The sequence below is a fragment of the Mustela nivalis genome (assembly GCF_964662115.1).
Source record: "Mustela nivalis genome assembly, chromosome: X".
In the NCBI taxonomy this organism is placed as follows: domain Eukaryota; kingdom Metazoa; phylum Chordata; class Mammalia; order Carnivora; family Mustelidae; genus Mustela; species Mustela nivalis.
This window is the reverse complement of record NC_139040.1, coordinates 39,883,145-39,905,166: the sequence shown is the minus strand read 5'-3', so window position 1 is coordinate 39,905,166 and position 22,022 is coordinate 39,883,145. Positions and strand designations below refer to the sequence as shown.

Genomic DNA, 22,022 nt, shown 5'->3' with positions numbered 1-22,022 from the left:
CATTACCTTATATTTGGATTGCATATTATGCTTTTCAAAGAGTTTTCACATCCATTATTTCACTTAACACAGTTCCCAACATAATGGGGATACAAAATACATAAAAGTATTTGTCAATTGACTGCCTCAAAAGAGAGACAGACAAACTCGACACAGCAGTTGTAATGCTGAAAAATTGCAAGTACACGCAACACACAATTCTGTTACCCCCGAATCGTGTTTCTCCAACTGGAGTCCATGCTAGGCCTTCGGAGAAGCATAAATATGATAACCATCCCGGCTTACTTCACAGGAAAATGGACCCCGAGGCTTACTACTGAAGGCAGACTATATTCTCTACCCACCTGGAAAGCTGAAAAACACTGGAATCCAGAGGCTTAAGCTGAAGAGAGGGTGTCTTGCTTTCTTCATCAACAGATGGAGGCCGGCTAGGACTATCCTTTCCCTCATATTCAATTGTCTTATTGTTCAAGTCATTCATATCTCGACTAGCAGGGATCTTCAGCGGATTGGCAAATACCTAGAGCAAAGAAAGAAGTGATTCATAAAAATCCCAATTTCAATAAAATATCAAAAGGATGAGTCAAATCCTTCTGATGCTAGGAGAAAACACTTGGCCAAATAAAAAGAAACTGGTTTCCTACACGAAACAAAAAGCGCGCAGTAACGTACACTAGACCACTGAACCTAGTTCAGTTATAACCTTATCGGCTGGACACCAACAGACCTCCCCAACTCACTTATTGGCTCCTAGAGTCACCCCACCCACAACACACACCCAGGCCCCCGAATCACCATCTAATTCTCTCCTGTGACCCAGTTGAGGGCTGGGGGGTCACTCCTCTGAGATCTGTGATGCGGGCAGGGGTGGAGGGAGTAAGCATCGCAGCAAATGTCAGGGCTGGTTTTGGAGAAATGCATGCAAGAGACGAACGCATATTCCCAGTGCACACACACAGAGACATGCATCTAAGATCTCGTGGGAGAGCCAGCTGAGGAAGAGAGTAGAAACGATGAAGGTAGAGGAATATAAAGGGGAGGTAAACTGAATGAGGACAGGGCGGTCCCAGGACATCTCCCAATCTCTAGATCAGATGATTAAGCCAAGACATTAGGGTATGAAACCTGGTTATTCATATGCCTGGGTCTCAGTAGGATGTCAGAAGATTAGTATCGAATTGCCTCTATCCTCACCAGTCTGACCTACCCTGATTGGGAGGGGAGAAGGAGAATCTAACATGCTACTAGCAGATATCTCTGGGAAAGAGGGTCAAGAGGAAGATCATGCAGAAAGGCAAGGTTGGGTGGGGAAGAGACTTGGGTGCTATGGTGGCTGTCAGGAAAGGAGTGTCCCTGAGAGGACGGCCAACCTTATTGCACCCTTCAGCGTCCGGAGCTGGGCAACCATGTCCGAGAGACAGTGCTCCTGAAAATTCAAAACAGCAGAGTCTTTATAAAGCCAGCCAGCCTGAAAGCAGGGATAGGGGAGGGGCAGAGAGAACCACCCCTTCTTCCCAAGAGGAAGGAGGAAGGAATCACCCTTGAATCCTGGAAGAAAGGAGATTGAGGAAAATCTAGACACTCAATAGGAGCAGCCTGTATGAGGACGGAACACAGCCTTGAATATTCTGGGACACTGAACGTGACATTCACACTGTCCAGAATCAGTATGAAATCCAAATCTGAGAAATAAAAGATTTGGCTCTTCTATTTTTGGTGATCTGAACATCAGTAACAGCAGATCAAGGCAAAATCAAAAGATCCAATGGAAAAAAAGATCACCAGAAGAAATGGTTTGTTATTTCTACGCAGCTTTCAAGACTGCTGCTTTCTTCAACCTATGTCCTCTGTTGGGGAAAATTTTCTGTGAGAAAACAAAGATGGCGGACTGTCTCTTACCTGGTGGTTCTCACTGTCCACTGGCAGCTTCTTCTTCTCAACCACTTGATCCCTAGGAGAAGATAAAAGTGTTATTTAGTTCACTCATGAAATTTCTTCATCTGAAATGGATTACCAATTGTAGATTTAGGTTATAAGGTTCCTTCTGAGTTGAGTAACTGAGGGTGCCTTCCTAAACTCTGCCACTGAAGAGAGAGGTCCAATGCCCCATCAAAAGAGAGAGAGGGGGAAAGGAAGGTGAGAGACAGAAGACAATCATGTGTTAGACACTCAGGAGATGATTAGAAGGAAGAAAGAATTAGGAGAACAGAAGTGAGAGGGAAATCATTCAAAACCAAAAAAGAAAGATAGGTCCTCTCTCTTCTTAAAACTCCCCCTGTCCTGCTAGGAAGGGTCAAGTCCCCTCTACTGTATGATCTAAAACCTTAGGTATACTCAACTGTTTTTTAGCTTTGTTCAAGTACAGGTCTTCATCGATGAGTTCTTGTTCCTCTGGAACAGAGCATCTCCTGCAGTGCAGAGAAGAAATCATCTTTGGGAAACAAAATGTGCCCTTTGGTTTTACCCTTTGCTTTCCTTACAGCTATAATGAGGCAGGTCATAGAGGTTCACAACCCTTTGGCACTACAGAGTTCAGATTCCACCCACATTACAAAACCTGTGTGCCATGTTACCATGCAACAATTCTTTTTCGTTGTTGTTTTAAAAGATTTTGTTTATTTGAGAAAAAGTGAGAGGGAGAGAGAGTGCATATGAGCACGAGCACAAACCAGGGAGGGGGGCACAGGCAGAGGGAGAAGCAGACTCCCTGCTGAGCAGGAAGCCAGATGCAGGACTCAATCCCAAGACCCTGGGATCATGACCTGAGCCAAATGCAGATGCTTTACCGACTGAGGGCACCTAGATGTCCAACATGTAGCAATTCTTACTTCAAGGCATACCATCATTTAATTTTTGGTGCATATGTACCTTTCCCCCAGGACATACAAAGTACTTGACAGCTACAAAATTCCTATGATGGTGCATGGCAAGAAGCATAATCTCTATTTTTACACAATGGATTTCAAGGATGAGAGAGACCTGCCTGAGGTTCCACACACAGAGATGATTGCTGAGACCAGAACCTGGGTCATACGCCTCATGTTTATGAAGAAAGTAATTCCCAAGGTGCAGTCTAGAAGCATGAGAATCCCTAAACTAAGTGATGATACCTGAAGAAGAAAATCAGAGGTGATGACAGAGGGAAGCAATAAGGGATTAGGAGCTTACATTGTAAAAGCAAAATAGTGGAGACTAGAGCAAAAAGAGGATTCTATAAATGGAAATACATCTGTTATATGTAGAGCACAAGAAGAGAATCTTAGGAGTAAACACTAAAAGGAGTACTAGAAAATGTATTCAGTGATCTAAAGCAATCCTAGAACAAATAAACAGAAATTCGTAATGACTGGAAACCCTATGTTATACCCATTTTATAAGGAGGCATTTCTTAGAAGGCTATGTCTCCTGAACTAAAGTGTAAACTGACAGAAGATCCAGGCTTCAAAAATGAGACTCCTGAGCACTTAGTCCCATGTTCTAGTCCTACCATCCTGGTTACTGTCCAGGGAGAGGGGCTTAGGTACATCTGCAGATGATGGGGGAATGCTTACTCGTCACACACCTAGACCTCACTTACTTAATTTCCTCCATTTTGAACACTTTTCCTAAAATGCATACCGTGTTTTAGTACCTTTTTTACTATCAGCATTTATCCCACAGGGGGAAAACAATATTAAGAAAGTCAGAGCTGAAGTGAAGCAAACCGTACTATTATTTTAAACCTGTGTGACTACTGAGTCAAATCGGAGTATCTGTTAAACCGAAATGAATGCTCACGGATATGCCAGGCAGTATCCAGATGTTAGATGCTGCAAGGGACATGTGCACAGACGGCATTAAATGCACAACAGGTATCATGATAGATTTAGGCAGCGGAAGGGAAGCATATGAAGAAAATCATCAACTCCACCTGAAGTGTAAAGCCCTTGTTCTCAAGTAGTTTACAATCATTTGGAGAGCCAAAGTATATACATATGAACACTATCTAAAGAATACAAAACAGTATGTGAACAAATGTCAAGAATTAAACACCACAGGAAGCCAGCATAAAATCACTGTAAACTATTGTCAACAGGAGAAGTACCACACAAGAATACTTCAGCTTCCCAGATGGATAAGATTTCGACAGGCAGATGGAATGCAGAAACACACTGTAAGCAAGGAGAATGACACTCTCAAGTCATGGAGGAGGGAACAAGTATGGCGCGTGCAGGGAACACTGGTGCCACAGGCCTAGCGAAAGCATACAATTTGTGTTAAGCTACAGTGAAAACTAAGGCTGGATAGGTAAGGCGGGATCAGTTAGCAAGGGGTTCGGATGCCAGGCTGCAGAGTGTAGACTTGAGATCAAGTGTTTTAAGTGGGCAAAATGAACGTAAGGGAGTGGGGTTCCGGTTATGGAGTAAGTCCTGGGAATGAAAGCTACAGCAAGGGGAATATGGTCACTGATCCTGACATAGTGCTATATGGGGACAAATGGGAGCCACACTCGTGACAGCAGAATGGATAGACTTGTTGAATTACTATGCTTGTGTCAGACATCTGAAACCAATTTAACGTTATAGGTCAACTATACTCAGAAAAACTTTTTAAAAAAGTGTTTTAGAATATAGAGACAAATCAGGAATGTTCCCTAACACAGTACTGAGTCCCAACCTTACCTGTACTTTGGATGGGAATTATAGTAACAAAACCATCTTGCAGGTAATGTAGACGGATCAACCTTGCCAGGAAGCTTCCTCCATTTAAGACACTCGTCACACTGTACCCATGTCTGGTCAGGAATCTTCCTGAAAGAAGGAAAACAGAAATATGACTGCGTATATCCTAGATCTGTGCCCTTACGTTAGAAAGCCACACCCCAAAAGTGAAAGAACAAAATTTTATATAGGAAATGTGTTAGAACTGTTATGTTATGGTCAGGGTGTCTAAAATATGCATCTTGGGGGCACCTGGGAGGCTCAGAGGGTTAAGTCTCTGCCTTCAGCTCAGGTCATGATCTCAGGGTCCTGGGACAGAGCCCCATATTGGGCTCTCTGCTCAGCAGGGAGCCTGCTCCTCGCCCTCTCTCTGCCTGCTTGTGATCTCTTTCTCTCTCTGTGTTAAATAAATAAAATCTTCAAAAAATATGCATCTTGAACTTCACAAATAAAATAATAATAGAACTATACCAGATATGGAGATGAAAAATTATAACAAGTATTAAGAAGGTAAGCTACCATTATTTTTGGAAGTAAATAATATTTATCCAGAATCACTTGTTTTAAACAAACAAGATGATAATTTTAACTCTAAAATTATTAGGAAAAAATCTATATACACATCGATATATAAATATATATATTATATGTTAAATATATATATATCATATGTTAAATATATATATTTAACAATATTACCAAGAACCAAAACCCACAGAAATCATTTTATTTGCCTCTATCCAGCTGTGCAACAGGCTTAAAGTGCATTTGTAGGAGTCACAGAAGCATCATCATCACAAAATCTCCCCCATTTCCCTACAGACTCCCTAGTCCTCTCTTTTTTCTGTTCAAAAGTCTTTGTTTATACCTCAGTCAAAACTTTATTAGGTTGGTATTCCCAACATTCATCTTAAAAACATCCTATAAATGTGATTAAATTTCCTAACTAGATATGGTAGCTCCAGTCCAACAACTGGTTGAATTAAGGTAAAATCCTTCCAGAGTTGTACACAAAGCCACTCCCATCCCTTCCAGGAAGCTTAACCCAGTGAACTATATCGCATCGTGAATGTGTTTCTCTGTGAAAGGAGGTGGTCTGTGTATAGGAGCAGTCAGCATCCAAGGAATGTAAAGCAGACTAGAGGGAAATGACTGGAGAAAAGAAGCAGAAAGAGGGCAGAGGGGCACCAAGGGCTGATTTGAGAAACATGTAAATGTTAGCCTAGAGCAAGATGTGTGTATATTACATTTATACCGTTCTTCTAATAGCCATTTCAACAAAGTGATACGGTTCTTTTATGTCTTAGTTCAATGTTCTCCTTATCTTTTTTTTTTTTTTTAAGAGAGAGAGCGCGTACGCACACGTGCAAGCAGGAGGTGGTAGGGAGGGGAAGGGGCAGAGGCAGAGGGAGAGACTCTTAAGCAGGTTCCATGCCCAGCACAGAGCCTTATGTGGGGCTCGATCTCACAACCCTGAGCTCATGACCTGAGCTGAAATTGAGAGTCAGATGCTTAACCGAATGAGCCACCCAGGTGCCCCTTCCTTATGTTTTTAAATGATGCTTTTTTTCTAGCTATAAAAATACAAGATGATAGAAAAACTGGAAAATACATAAAGATATAAAAAAGAAAAGACACTCTTATTTCTACAACTCAAAGACAATGTCCTCTTCTTGTTTAAAACTCTGTTTTAACGAAGAGAGTTCATACACATTTCTGGATATACAGCTTCCTATCTCCTGGTTCCAGGCTGCCCCAGCCTTGTAACCTCTGAGCTCTAAGCTCAGGCCTGACCTCTGGTGTCCATATATTTCCACACAGCCACTGTTTTTGCAAAAAGCACTTCTAGCAGGAGTGGTGGGCAGAGGAAAGGTCCTATTAGCTTTGGTTTTACATGGAGGTGCACAGAAGAGCTGCTTGCAGAAGCACGTCAATATTACTGCCTTGGAGGCAAGCATTAGAGACAGCAACTCCTTGCCTCAGGTTATATCAAACCATGGTAGATCCTTCCACCCAGGCAGACAGGAGAGGCATTTAGTTCGTGCTTGCAATAAATGGGTAGTTAAAGGGGTTAAACCATATTTCCCTCACTGCATCCTTCCAGAAGAGTGTCATGGCTAAAAACTTGGGTTTGGGGGGCTGACTGCCTATATTTGAGCCTTGTATCTACCACTTTCTACTTGTTTCATCTTGAGCAAGTTATTTAAGCTCTCAGTGTACCAGTGTCTGCATTAGTAAACAGGTAAAAGTATGATTCTGTCTCCCTCATAGGGTTGTTGTAATGACCAAATAAATGAAACTACATGTAAAGAACTTAGACCAGGGCCTGGCATATAAGTACTCAATAAATAATAGTAATTATTACGATTCTGCCTCCAGAAAAGTTGTGTAACACATACACACACACTCCAGCAATATATGAACATCTGCTTCATTGCATTAATCACCACTTATGTGAAAGGCAAAAAAAAAAAAAGAAAAAGGCATCTTGTCTAGGTTGGCATTTCTTTGAAAACCACAGAGGTAGGACATGAGCAGAGATCTTCAGAATAAGACAGTGATTTACACAATAGCTGATCATGTTGCCTTCAGAAGGAAATTCTGTATCATTCATTTACCTGATAACTTCCAATTTAAAAACCCCCCACAGGTGACAATCCCCAAAATGAACTTCTAACACTCTAATCTTTGTCATGATGGTGCTGTAACTGATTACGTACGTGTTGTTACACATTCTATCCTCTGTTTTATGCTCCCATGCTGGCTCACTGAGGCATGTCATCCTGATCCACAGTTCTGTAACTCCCTATCTTTGATTCAATAAATTCTACCTTTTTCTGGTATGCTGGGTTCTTTACTTCTACCCTCAAATTCCTTGGTACAGGCCCAACAATGTTCCCTAAGATTAAAGAGAAAGGAAGTTTGCTAACACTTCTGAACATGTACTATATGCCAGGTACTATGCTAAAAATGTTATGCTACCTAATTTCAACTTCTCAGGGAGGTGAAGTGTGACTTACTTACCCAAACTCACCAAACCATTAAGAACTAGATCCAGATTTTCAACCCACAAGTGTCTCATTTAAATGGCTTCATCTTCCACTATATCACACTGCCTGTAGGATAAACTCACAGTCCTAAACTCTTCACATTAATGAGCCAAACCACACATGTGTTCAACCAGAGGTCTAGAGAATGATGGAATTAGTACCTGTGGTTTCCTATTATTAGTTCATTAAAGTTGCATATGTGAAAAGCACCATCTTACCCTTGTCCCTTCCACTCGCTCTATCAACATCACCCCTAATACTTTTTATATTCGTATTTACTACTCACGATATTGGCCTGGTGATGGCTGAGGCCTCAAAATTCTCTTGGGATGTCTTTTCCTTCCAATAAGAATTGAGCTTCTGGGCAAGGGCATTTATTGTCAAGCTGAAAGAAAAAGCAAGTAGAAGCACATCAATGCTGAGGATCTGTCAAACAATTTCATGATCTTTGAGATGCTCCCATTTAAGAGAAGCTGACAATGTAGACTATACAGTCTAAGTCTGAACAACTATACTTCCAGAAACTAGGATGGGAATCCACGGCCTTTGCAAATTACATGTATAAAATGACAGTCATCATGTTGAGTGGTCACGTTGGTTGCAAAGGTAAAATGGCCACAAGTCCTAAAAAGTACTGTGTTCTCCAGATATTCAGGGTTTTGAGAATCATGAGGTGGGAGAGCTGACATTATTGACCATGATGGAAGACTAAATTGCAGAGCGAGGACAGAGCCATACTGATAAGTTGATGGGGAGCTGCTCCGACGGTCCGATAACTCCAGGTAAACAATTTAGGACCCAGTTGAAAGTTAGAGGATCATATATCAAATACTGCACCCTACTTATTACAAATCAATCCAATCCTAACTTAGAAATGTGTATATAGCTCTTCACTCAAATGTTGATCACAGAAGTTAGGGCACCAATGGACAACAAAGCCCCCTTCAACCCTCCACTGAGCATTTGTTAGTGGAGGCTGGACCCCAGCTCTGGCTCTGGCTCTTTCTCCTTTATCCCTCCTCCCCAATGAACAACAGTAAACCTAGGGTCAAACGATGTTATGTGTATAAGTCAAAACCTGAATTTTACTTTTAAAAACTGCCAATTTCAAATGGCTGCTCTATATTTAATTCTATAACCTAGTGTTACACCTAACTGTAGAGCTGTACACACCTGAAATACTACAAATATAGTATTTTTTAAAAAAAATCTCTAGACTCCATGCATCATTCCCAAAGGTATTATAGACCTCTTCTCTCCTTAAGAGGTATTCTTCCTTACTTCCACCTTACTAATATTAAGTTAGATTCTTTTTTTAAATTTTTTTTAAAGATTTTATTTATTTATTTGACAGAGAGAGATCACAGTAGACAGAGAGGTAGGCAGAGAGAGAGAGAGGGAAGCAGGCTCCCTGCTGAGCAGAGAGCCCAATGCGGGACTCGATCCCAGGACCCTGAGATTATGACCTGAGCCGAAGGCAGCGGCTTAACCCACTGAGCCACCCAGGCGCCCTTAAGTTAGATTCTGACTACACAGAGAAGAGCAATCATTTGTGAGCTCCCCTATAAACACTTACTCCCCTCCAAGCTACTAAAAACTCACACTTCTCTGTCTGTATCTTTCCTTCAAGTCACAGATAAAGAATTATTCCTTGTTTTCTCTTACAATGCTATTTTAAAACTATTTTTTAAAAGATTTTATTTATTTGTCAGAGAGAGAGAGAGAGAGAGAATGCATGCATGCATAAGCAGAAGGAGCAGGAGGCAGAGGAAGAAGCAGCAGAGGGAGAAGCAGGCTCTCCACTGAACAGTGAGCCTGACGCGAGTCTCGGTCGCAGGATCCAGGGATCATGACCTGATCTGAAGGCAGACACTTAACTGACTGAGCCACCTAGGTGCCTCTTAAAACTATTTTTAAAAGGAGATTAGATGGGATTCTGGAAAGATGGTGGAGTAGGAAGCACCAGGAATCTATCCCCCCACCTAGACAGCCACTGCACTAGCAGAACTGCCTGAACTATTTGGAACTCTAGAGTCTACTGATGGCTTGCAACTTTTGGGAGAAGCCTTGAATGGTACATGGGCAAATTTCAGCTCTCAGAACAGGAATAGCTACCATCTCCCATCCACAGACCCATGGCAGGCAGCTGTGCACACATTTTAGAAGCAACCTGCAGGATCCAGGATAGGCAAAAACAGACTGCCCTCCAAATATTGGGGATATGGACTCTGATAGCTATTTGCTGCTCCTGATCACAGATCATGTAATCCCATGGTTGCCACAAAGAGAACAGCTATAAAATGTACACAAAAAGAAATGAGGAATAAATTTTCACTACAAAAAAAAATAAACAATACAAAATAAGACAGTAATACAGGAAATGAAGGACAAAAAGAAAATCTTCGAAGCCATACAGAAAACAGAGCAAAATGCAAGAAGTCCTTCCTTATCCCTAAGTGCTTTAAATGTAAATGGTTAAACTCTCCAATCAAAAACAGAGAGTGGTGGAATGGGTCAAAAAACAAACACAAAAAAAGACATGATGTCAATATATGCTGCCCACAGGAGATGAACTTCAGATTAAAAAAGACACAAATAGATTGAAAGTGAAAGGATGTTCCGTGTAAATACTAACCAAAAGAGAAAATGGTGGCTATACTAATGTCCAACGAAACAGACTATAAGTCACAAAGGGCTAGAATGTGGAAAACAACCTAAGTGTCTGCCAATGGATGAATGGATAAACAAAATGTATCATGCGTGTGCATGTTTGTATACGTATAGATATACACACAGACACACACACAGACACTAGGCCATTATACGTCCTTAAAAAGAGGAAATTCTGACACGTGCTACAACAGGCATGAAGCTTGAGGACATTATGTTAAAGGAAGCCAGTCTCAAAAAGACAAATTACTATATGATTTCACTTAAATGAGGTAGTCAGAGTAGTTAAAATCATAGAGACAGAAAGGAGAACGGGGGCTGCTTGGGGCTGAGGGAAGTGGAATGGGACTTATTGTTTAATAGACACAGAGTTTCCATTTTACAAGATGACAACAGTTCTGGGGCTGGATGGTGGTGATGGTTGTAAAACAGTATGAATGTTCTTTTTTTAAAAAATTTCATTTATTTATTTGATAGACAGAGATCACAAGTAGGCAGAGAAGCAGGTAGAGAGGGAGAGGAGGAAGCAGGCTCCCCGCTGAGCAGAGATCCTGATATGGGGCTTGATCCCAGGACCCTGAGATCATGACCTGAGCCGAAGACAGAGACTTAACCACTGAGCCACCCAGGTGCCCCACAGTGTGAATGTTCTTAATGCCACTTAACAATACACTTAAAAATGGTTAGGATGGTAAATTTTATGGTACATGTATTTTGCCACAATTAAAAAAAAAAACTGGAGGAAAAAAGGGAAAAGATTATGTGACTGCCAGGGACTGGGGTGACTGCTAATGGACAAGAGGTCACTTTTTGGGATGGTAGAAATGTTCTGGAGTTCAATGGTGGTGATGACTGCACAGGTTATGAATATACTAAAACCACTATAGTGTTCACTTAATAATGGTGACATTTATAGTATGCGAATTATACTTTTACCAAAAAGAAAAATAAAAGTCTGTTCTCATGTATTCCGGTAAAATTTACACAGAGTAAAAATAATCTTGTTAAGTGTGTAGTTCTAACAGTTTCGACAAACGTATACAGTCACATAACCGCCATCTCAACCAAGATACTGTTACCATGTATTCTAAAATCCCTTTTCTTCTCAAAAAACCCTGGCTTGACTCTATAGTTCTATTCATCTCCATCCTTTTACTTCTCCAATCCTGGTATATGTGGCCTACACCCACTACCCCCTCTTCATTCTCCTGTCTTAACCCGCTATGGTCTAGTTTCCACCATCGTCACTCCACAAGACTGTTCCTTTTCCCAAAGTAGAGTCATTACTCTATCAATGATCCTGCCAATGTCTCAGTGTACTCAATTTGAGTCCTTGCAATGATCTTGGACTCTTCCCTCTCCTTTATATGTCTTACATAGTACGTCACCAAAATCACTTGAACTTTTCTTCACATCTGTCCTATACTTTTCTTCACAGCTACTCTTATTTCAGACATTCATCTCAGACCTATGTTACTCCAAGAGCCTTTAATCCTTCCTTCAATCCATCCTGGGCCCTGTTTCCTGATTTATCAGCTGACGTAATTCATGTAAAGCACCTTAAAAACCATAAAGCAGTATATAGTTATAACATAGTATATCCTTAAGATAGAAGGGTTTCAAGTCATTCCACCATTCAAGAATACACAATGGAGTCTCACTGTCTACGGTATCAGCTACTCTACCCAACAGTCCTGTAAGACAGAAGTTCTCAAACCTTCTCAGTTCGTGGCACCCTTTGTGTCTCAAGTTTTTCACGGCATCCTCAGGTCAAAAGCAATATGTACCAGTTCCAGTTACTAAACAGTTAGGTCCAAACAATTTAATATCGATTTGAGAAAATAATACATATAAATTGAAAAGGAAATTTTTATCTCATTCTTAAACAGCCACAATTACTACTGGGATGGATATGTGTGCATGCCTGTTGGGCAGTGTACCACTGCTCAAACCTTGGAATGAAACGACACGGCTTCCCTCACTTTTTCTTCAATGTTGACTTTCCTGTATTACGTTTTATCACAACAACCGCTAAACACCCAGACTTGCAAAGATATGATATAATCAAAAGGAATGCAACAGATTTTGTTATCTGGCAATGGGGTGGTGCTGTAACAAATACCCACAAATGTGGAAGCAGCTTTAGATCTGAGCGGTAGGCAGAGGCTGGAAGAATTTGAGGACCCAGACCAAAATGGCCGAGACTATATAACCTAGATTCTAGATTGAGCAGATGGTTAGTAGAAATATGGATGTTAAACAGCCAGCCCCCTGGTGAGGGCTCAGAAGGAAGGAGGGGTGTGGTGGAGAAAATGCAAATTTCCTCAGAATACCTTCATCACTGGGAACCGACCCTTAGCAGAATCACGGATGATAAGATAGGTGCTGCTGCTGAAGGCCCAGGAGGAAATGAGGAACATGCTACTGAGAAATTTGAGGGAATGTGATCCTTGTTACATCACAGCAGAGAGCTCAGCAGAACTGTGTCCAACAGTTCTGTGGAAAGCAGAACTTGTAAATGATGACACTGGACATTTAGCTGAGGAGATTTCCAAGCAAAGTGTTGGAAGTGTGGCCTAGTGTCTTCTTGCTGCTTACATAAAAAGGTGGGGAGAAAACAAATATATTGAGAGAACTGTTGGACAAAAAGGAACCAGGACTTCATGATTTTGGAAATCCTCAGCCTATCCAGACTGAAGAAGATGCTAAAATTGAGACATTCACTGTCAGGAAAGCCTGCTCTAGGGAAAAAGCCAAGGCTGTGCCTAGAAAACCTTTTGCTAATATCTTGGATCAAAAGGTCAGTGTATTCAGTCACACAAAAAGCTCTTTGAAAAGCTTAAAAATGTGACTCAGATCTTCACAGCCATCTCAGCAGAAGCCAAGAATAGAAATAGGATTATCTAGGAAAGACCCGTCAAGAGCTTCTAGTCTGACTGAATGAATATCCACGACATACGTGGGAGACCCACAAGGGAATTGAGGTTGGCATACTGGCACTCACACTGCCTCACTGGACTGAAGGGATGGAGAGAGTATAACACTGAAAGAAGGCTGGTGGACCTCCCAAACTCTAGAGTCAGGAAACAGGCTGATGAGGCTCCTGAGCTGCACAGACATGCTCCCTTTCCTGAAAAAGTTAAGAGGACTCCAAGGGTGCAGCCATGAGCCCAGAGGGTAGAGCATGAGGTCTGCAGGATGAAGATGCAAGCCCTAGATTTGTCGCAGGACTTGAAATTCAATGGAATTAGTTTGGCTGGACTTTGAAGTGGTTTGAGACCTGTGGCTCCGTTTTCCTTCCATTTTCCTCCGTTTGAGCTGGAATATCTGTAACTGGTATCCTATGCCTGTATCACCATTATATTTTAGAGGGAAATACAAAAACAAATAAAGGACACAGCTGCAGAGGGAGAGGAATTTTGCCACAGGATGCATCAGACCCACATCTGATTTAGATGATGAGATTTGGGGATTGTGAGGTGCTGACATTAAGATGAGGGTTTAGACTTGAGTCACTGTAACAGTTGAGAGTTTGGGGATGTTGGGATGGGGCAAATATATTCTGCAGGTGAGGTATAAGTGGATCTTTGGAGGCCAGGAAGCAGGCTGTGGTAAGTGGAATGATGGTCCTCCAAAGACGCCTATGTCCTAGTCCCAGGAACCTGTGACTGTATCAGGTTACCTGGCAAAGGGGAATTAAGGTTGCAGATGGAATTAAGGTTACTTACTTACCAGTTGACCTTAAAAGAGGGAGATTATCCTGAATTATCCAGTGTAATCACAAGGGGCCTTAAAAGGAGAAGAGTGAAGGGGAAGAGTCAGAAGCAGAGGAGCAGATGTGATGACAGATAGAAGCAAGTCATCGGAGAGATGTGATGTGAGAGGGACTCCACCCACCACTGATGGCTCTGAAGATGCAGGAAGAGGGCCACGTACAGGCCAAGGAATGCCAGCCCTCTCGAAGTTGGAAACGGCAAGGGAATGGATTCTCCCCTTGAGTCCCCAGGAAGGACTGTAGCCCTGCTAACACCTTAAGTTTAGCCTAGTGAGATTTGCATTGGACTTCTAAACTACAGAACTCGAAGACAATAAATGAGCATTGTCTTAAGCGGCGAAGTGAGTAGTGATTTGTTCTAGCAGAAAGAGGAAACAACTTCTAGGATTTATAGGCAGAAGTCAAGTATCACTGTAGTTCCCTCAAAATTTTCAAATATCCTATGAATCCTCTGTGACTTCTTTAAGTGCAGCTTGACATGCTGTTTGGGAACTGTGGCTCTAGGACAGGGCTCAGCATACAGCCTGTAGGCCAAATTCAGGCCATTGCCTGCTTTTGTAAAAAAAAAAACAAAAACAAAAACAAAACACTGTACTGGACACAGTTCATTCCTTTACTTCTTGTCTAGCGCTACTTTTATAGGACAGCAGAACTGAGCAGTTGTGACAGAGACCATATGGCCCGCAAACCCTCAAATACTTATTTCCTGGCCCTTCACAGGAAAAGGATGTCAACTCCTGCTCTAGGAAGACGGCTCTACTCTATCTAGTAGACTATATTTTCCTTCTCTCTAGCTGTCTCCTCTTAGCCCCACTCCCTATACTCTCAGCATTCTAAGTTCCTGTCATTACTTTAGATCATGCTATAGCCCCATCCTGGAATTCCCTTCCTCCTGTTTCTAAGTCCTATATCTTTTCAGACAAATCTCAAATCACACCTTCCACCTAAAACCTTCCCTATCTGCTCTATCAGGGCATTTTTTTTCCCATACCATATAAGGTTTTGGCTGATGACACGGCCATTTTATTGCTCTCCAAATTGTTTTATGTATGTGACAACTCATTTTTCTTAATTTTTATTTTTTAAATTTCTTTTCATTGTTCCAGGATTTATTGTTTATGCACTTTTAAAAATTTTTATTTTTTTAATTTCTTTTCAGTGTTCCAGAATTTATTGTTTATGCACCACACCCAGTGCTTCATGCAATTCGTGCCCTTCACAATACCCACCACCAGGCTCACCCAACCTCCCATCCCTGACAATTCATCATTATAAATTGACTGTAAGCTCCTCAAAGACAGCAACCATGTCTTGAATTTCTCTGGAAAATTCCACAAAGCCCAGCCACTGTGCCATGCACCGGGGAGGTGCTCAGTGGTGTTCATTTATTTCTTAAGCTGAAATTCATTCTAAAAATGTTGTCAGTTTGAGCCCTGGTAGTTGCGACTGAAATCTGATATCCACAACTATTAAGAGTGATATTACAGTTGATTTATTTGTAGACATTCCAACACTGTGATGGCTGGTATCTCTTTTAGCATTTGCAGGTTTTTTTATTTATAATTATTCTTTAGTATTATCACAGAGCTAGTCTCTATTCAAATATCCTCAAATGTCATGCATTTGCAGTTTTAATATCTATAATACTCAGGATGAATTTCTGAGTATTCTCTAATCCCCTTCTCAAAGTTCCCTAATTTTTTTTTAACTAAACATCTTTTCTTTTACATAAAATACAATAAAAAAGAATCATGATGCCAGAACTGGAATAAAAGTAATGCAAATTTATTATCCTCAAAAGACTGTATATAGCATAGTATATGAGTTTACTGTTTTTAATAAAATGTGTAGCAGATATTAAGCTACTTGAGGCAAAAATCCTAGATGTTTATAGCCAAATAAACCTACTGTCTATAGACTATCTCTGTTTGAATGCCCTGCAACCACCTCAAGCTCATCGTGCTAAAATGAAACATCACAAGCCAAGGTTTAATATCTCTAAAATTTCAAAAGTAGATGGGGGTGTGTGACAGAGAGGATATAAAAGAATGTTAAGTGATGTTTAGTATCTAATATTTGGATGTCACAAGTCTTAACTATTTGGTTAATCAATAGAAAGTCACTGTTCCTTTCACTCAAGAGAAACAGAATGACTTAGCTCTGAGACTTGTCAAACTGACGTCATTTCTAAACTTTTACCCTCAAGAGTCAAGTTCTACTCAAAGATTTCTGTTCTGGACCAGACTCACATTCAAAAGGCCATTTTACTTATATGGAGGGCAGGCAGTTACCATACCCACTGAGTAGCCCTAGAGATCAAGAACCAATTGCCCTGAATTAATTTAGGGTTGTCATCCAAACAGCTGTCTCTTTTTCAAGCACTAAACCTAAAATTCCTATGGTTTCTGACAAATTGAGGCAGAAGAGTTAACTAATTTTGTTACAGTTTTTTTGTGTGTGTGTGTATGCCAAAAGAGATTTGGGGAAATACTTTCCCCCCACTCTAAAATTTGCTACTGAGGCTTCAAGGAGAGCAGCACCAAATGTCCTCATACCTTCTCTCTCCTTATTCCCAGAACACCACTTGCCCCTTCATGCCTATTCTTCCTGGTCCTTAGAATGTCCCTGCCCTATTTGTCCACCTAGCCAACTCCAATTTCTCCCTCAAGTTTAAGCTCAAATAGGATCTGCTTTGTGATGAATGACTCCTTTAGGTGTATTTAAAGGCTCTTCCCATTTTGCATGTATCCTCCATTGAAGCAATTATTTTATAGGTATGTGAGTTTCTTATTTGCATATATCTCATCCCATTTGTTCACAGACATCAAGGATTCTTACCTTTCATTCTTCTGTCCCTAGTACCTAGCACATTGGAGATATCTCATACTTGATGAAAAAGGAATGAATGACCCATCCCTCCTGAAAAGTTTTACAATAAACTATTTTATCCTGGCTTTATTGATTCCTTTTTTTGTCTTCTAAAAATATCCTTGCTGCTTCAGCCTCAACATCAAGTTCCTTTCTGATTCTTTTCTCGTCTCACCTATGAAATCTAGATGCGTCTATGACAACCCATATCTTTCCCGCTGCTTTCCTCTCAATATGTTCACTGGCTTCAAGAAACTCTTTGGAACAAATTTCAAACTGCGGCTTTTTTTCCCCCCAACATATTCGATACCTGCAGATCCTTTCATCCCTTTTCATTAAGATCAGTCCCAACTCTTTGTTTCACTACAAGTATTTTAGGAAATGACTCCCATATTCTCTCTGTACTTTTTAAAGGTAAGGTTTATCTCTAGTGGGCGCTCTCTATCAGGTATCAGTAAGTTTTAATTGAAAAGTCAAATCATTTTATCTCTAATCTTGGAAGAGAGATTTGAAGGAGTTCTCAGTTAACTCATCTTGCTGGCTTTTAGAGATGATTTTAGAGGTTTCAGAGAATAGAAGAGAATTTTATCTGAAGAAACTATCAGAAACATGTCAGGCTGGGAGTGACTCACCGGTACTCTTTGGTGTACTCAAAGTCTTGTTTGTTGTAGGCGGGTTTTAAGAAATTGCACTCGATGACTCCAATTACTCCCACACCTTCTCCATGAGTTGGCTTCGAAAAAAATATTAATTTCAACACTTACATTACTGTTGATGGTCTGGAGACATTTCCTTTTTATTTTAGGCAGTAATAGAAAGGTTACATAATATTCAAAGGCAAGGAAAGTACAGCAACATCTAGAGAAATACTCAGAATGTACTTCAACAAACTGCAAGTATTAGACTGAACTGGCACCTTTGACCAATTCTAAGGCAAAGATTTTCAAACTATGATCCATAGAATCTCTAGGATTTTCCAGGGATTAATTGCCATCTCTACTTAATACACATTATTTCTACCTTCATCCGTTTTATATTATGGGATGGCCATAAGATTTCTTTGAACAAAGAATGACAATGCTAAAAAACAGAACAAAACAAAACAAAACAAAATCAAGGCCACGCACTACTGTTCTAGGGAATGGAAACCAAACTTCATGTGAAAAACGATTTTAAGGATGCTGCGGGAACATGACACTCTATTAAAAGAATTTTTATATACATAGGTTACCGAACAGTTACTAAAAGGAGTCTGACTTGCAGTGGTTTTTAATGGGAAGTTGATACAAGAGATTTTTGGATTTACAAAGTCAGGGTGTAATTAGACTGGCATACAAATATGAGTTGCACATATGATAGAACAAGGAAAAGCAGCACAGGCTGTAAACTAGCTGTCCTGAGTCGTCTTTAACTTTGTCCTACTGTGTAATACAAAGTGTTTTATCATTCTTCATGCTTTAGAAATCTTACCTGTAAAACAGGAATGAATAGAATACTTGTGGACATTACTACTTTAAATTGCCAATAAAACATTAAAGATGATGATATTTACACAGTTCAGTTTTTAAAGTATTTTCACATACTTTATCCCATTTAAGTCTCTCAACCCTGTAAGCTGTAGTATAGGCAAAGCAGGAACAATTATTACTGTTTTTTCTATTTTACAGGGAAGGAAAGGGATCCTCAGAGAAATTAAACAATGAAGTGAAAGTTACACAGCTTCTACATGGAAAAGTCAGAACTCAAAACCTGGTCATTAACAACTAAATTTTATGCTTCTTCTATGCTTTACAGTCTCCCAATAATTAGAAAGAGCTACCTTAAACACTAATAAACTGATACACACTGCAAAGTTGCTGGTGTTCTAATACTATCTCTTCTCTATGGCTACCTAGAAAACGCACTGAGTAAAGCTCCTGGATTGATCAACATCTGTGAAGAATGAGAAGTAGAAACAGCTTTTCAACAAAACACAGCTCACTAGTAACACAGAGTTCCAGGATCAGATTTAACAAGTATCATTAAGATGGGAGTAAAAGCCATTCATGAGTCTATTCCATTTGCAAATTTTAAATCCTCTTCCTCCTCTTTTCAGCTTTTTATGGCAAAGAAACATTAACTACTCACCTTCACCTGGCATCCCACCTTCTCAAAAGACTTTATGAGTCGGTTGTTATGATACATCATCATTCCAAACTGGTTATTATTCTTGCAAGAGAACCCAAAAGTTATTTTCACCTGCTTATTCTGAGAAGAAAATCATTAAGGAGACAAATGCCAGGGGATTTAACAGAGAACCTTCTGCACTATGCTATAACAAAAATCATCCAATACCATGGGACAGAAATCGGTATGACCTTTCTATGGGACATTAAAAAATATGTAGAGTAGTTTAAAAAATATTCTTAATCTGTGACCAAGTAATTCTCTTTCCAGGAATTTATCCTAGAGAAACAGTCAGGAAAGCCCATAAAGGTTAATGAGTTAGAGATTTATCAATTAGTTATGGCAGAAAAACAAATAATTCAAATGTCTGACAATGAGGGAATGACTAAAAAAATATTGGTATAGTCAGATGGTCTATTATCTACCTCTTAAAATTGTGTCCTTGAAAAATATTTGGGACCATTAGGAAATGTTCAGAACATAGCAATGATCATTATCTAAAAATATGTATATATAAATACATGCATAGAAAAGAGTGTAGGAAAATACATCAAAATACCATCAGTGGTTTGAAATTCATTAACAATCACAAAACATTCCTTAACCTTTGCTAAGTTGCTCAGTTTGCTGTTGCATAAGACAAGAGTCATAACTAGTACAACACAAATCCACACAATTCCAGTTGATGCTTGAACAGCATGGGTTTGAACTGCACAGATCTACCTGCGCATGGATATTTTTCAATAAATACATCAGAAAAGTTTTTAGAGATTTGTGACAACTTTTAAAGACTCACAAACTGTGTAGCCCAGAAGTACCAAATAAAATAATAAAAAGTTATTATTCTAAGAATGCAGTATTTAGAATCATACAAAATGTATGTCAACTGTCTATGGTATCAGTTAAGGCCTCCAACCACCAGTAGGCTATCAGTAGTTAAGATTTTGGGGAGTCAAAAGTTATACCAGATTTCGACTGTGTAGGAGGTAGGTGCCCTAACCACCCCTGCCCCCGCACTGTTCAAGAATCAACTGTATAAGCAATAAGGTAAGTCCTGCTAATCATACAAAACACAATGAAAGCAAAAGCACCAAGAACAAAAATCAGTTTTAGAGTTAAAAGGACAATGAATCATCCTGTTGCAATATGCCTCATGAGAAGAAGTGAACAAGCTTGGATAGATGAAATAGAGCGAATTATGATATGTAAAAAATGAATATAATGTGTTTTTAGCAAGTCCTATTTGATTTAAAAAGCAAGGTAAGAGAGGGAGAAAGACAAAGGGGGAGACAGAGAAACTGAAATTTTCATTAAAACAAATATAAAGAAATCTTCACATCCAAATGAGTTAAAAATTATTTGTTTACTGACTCAAAAAATGATCTCCATTGTCCCCTCTACATAATAAGCTACTTGCATCAAATCCATGTAACAAATGTGTCAGGTATGATACAAAGGCATCATACAAGTGGGTACATAACACAGTAATGTTTGGCTCAGAAAATATGTTCTGGGCTCCAGAAGTTCCAATCAAACCTCAGATAAGACCCTATTCCAATGAAAAAGCAGGACAAACTCCCCAAAACAGACAAACCAAAACTCTATACCATAAAATCAACATTTTTAGAGATATGACAAATTCTTCTGTTGCAGGCTTTTAAAATCCTAAATCATGGTGGGAGCACATTGGGGTAGGAGGTTCCCTACCCCAAATTAGTATAAGGAACAAGGACAAGAAGACAAAAGAGGACTTTGATAACTGAGGAATAAGTAAGTCAACATCAGTGATCTCATCCCTTAGTGACCTTGGGGGAAATTTTATCAGGAATTTCATTTCACTCATGCCTATAGTGAATTTGTTTAACCCAAATTCTAGTAGGGGAAGGTAACTAGTCTTATAGGAAGGAGGTTTGAAGTATGTATCAAATGCACTGCTGTTGAAAAAAAATGGGGTGCCTGGGGGGCTCAGTCTGTTAAACCTCTGACTTGTGATTTCAGCCCAGCCATGAATCTCGAGCGTTATGAGACTGAGTGTGCTTGGGGAAATTCCTGCTCAGCAGGGGGTTTGCTTGAGATTCTCTCTCTCCTTCTCTCCCCCACCCTCCATGTGTGCATCTCTCTCTCTCTCAAACAAATAAATCTTTAAAGAATAAAGAAGAAAACAAAACAACCCCAAATCGGAATCATCTGGCACCCCCCACTCCCAGCCCAAGATAAACCAAGACTTAGTTATGGTTCCAACCAATCCCAGGAGTATGACCTTTCAATAGTCAATACGAAATTTCCTGATCAGCACTATGTACACGATAAAAAACCTGCTGTTCCTTCTCCCACAAAAAGAAGCCAGCCTGGCCTAAAAGAATCTGTTCTTTTCTTTTGCTACCAACTTTTTGTCCCACTCTATAAATACCTTTCATTTTGTACAGCTTCTGGAAACATCTCTTAATTGCTAGATGGGATACTGCCCTAATCACTAATCACTTAATAAAGCCAATTAGATCAAATTTACTCAGGAGAATTTGTTTTTGAACAATGCATAGGAGTTGCTCTGATAGAAACCCACAAAAGAAAAAAGCTGGAGGCAGAAGTGTGGTATCCCCTGAAACAGCAGTTAGAAAGCACTTCTTTAAAACCAGCTCTGTGGGGGCGCCTGGGTGGCTCAGTGGGTTAAGCCGCTGCCTTCGGCTTGGGTCATGGTCCCAGGGTCCTGGGATCGAGCCCCGCATCGGGCTCTCTGCTCAGCAGGGAACCTGCTTCCTCCTCTCTCTCTGCCTGCCTCTCTGCCTGCTTGTG

At 40.2% G+C, this 22,022-nt stretch overlaps 1 protein-coding gene across 3 annotated transcripts in view; it reads right to left on the bottom strand.

Moving 5' to 3' along the window:
• The window catches only part of MORC4 (MORC family CW-type zinc finger 4), a 52,415-nt gene that overhangs the window by 13,173 nt on the left and 17,220 nt on the right, over positions 1–22,022 (bottom strand). For all 3 annotated transcript variants that reach the window (XM_082715889.1, XM_082715891.1, XM_082715890.1), the window contains 7 exons: positions 19,191–19,310; positions 17,696–17,796; positions 8,037–8,135; positions 4,662–4,790; positions 2,340–2,408; positions 1,900–1,951; positions 345–520 (listed from right to left, as the gene is read on the bottom strand). In XM_082715889.1, coding sequence (XP_082572015.1) covers positions 345–520; positions 1,900–1,951; positions 2,340–2,408; positions 4,662–4,790; positions 8,037–8,135; positions 17,696–17,796; positions 19,191–19,310 — 746 coding nt within the window. The remainder of the gene's footprint in view (positions 1–344; positions 521–1,899; positions 1,952–2,339; positions 2,409–4,661; positions 4,791–8,036; positions 8,136–17,695; positions 17,797–19,190; positions 19,311–22,022) is intronic.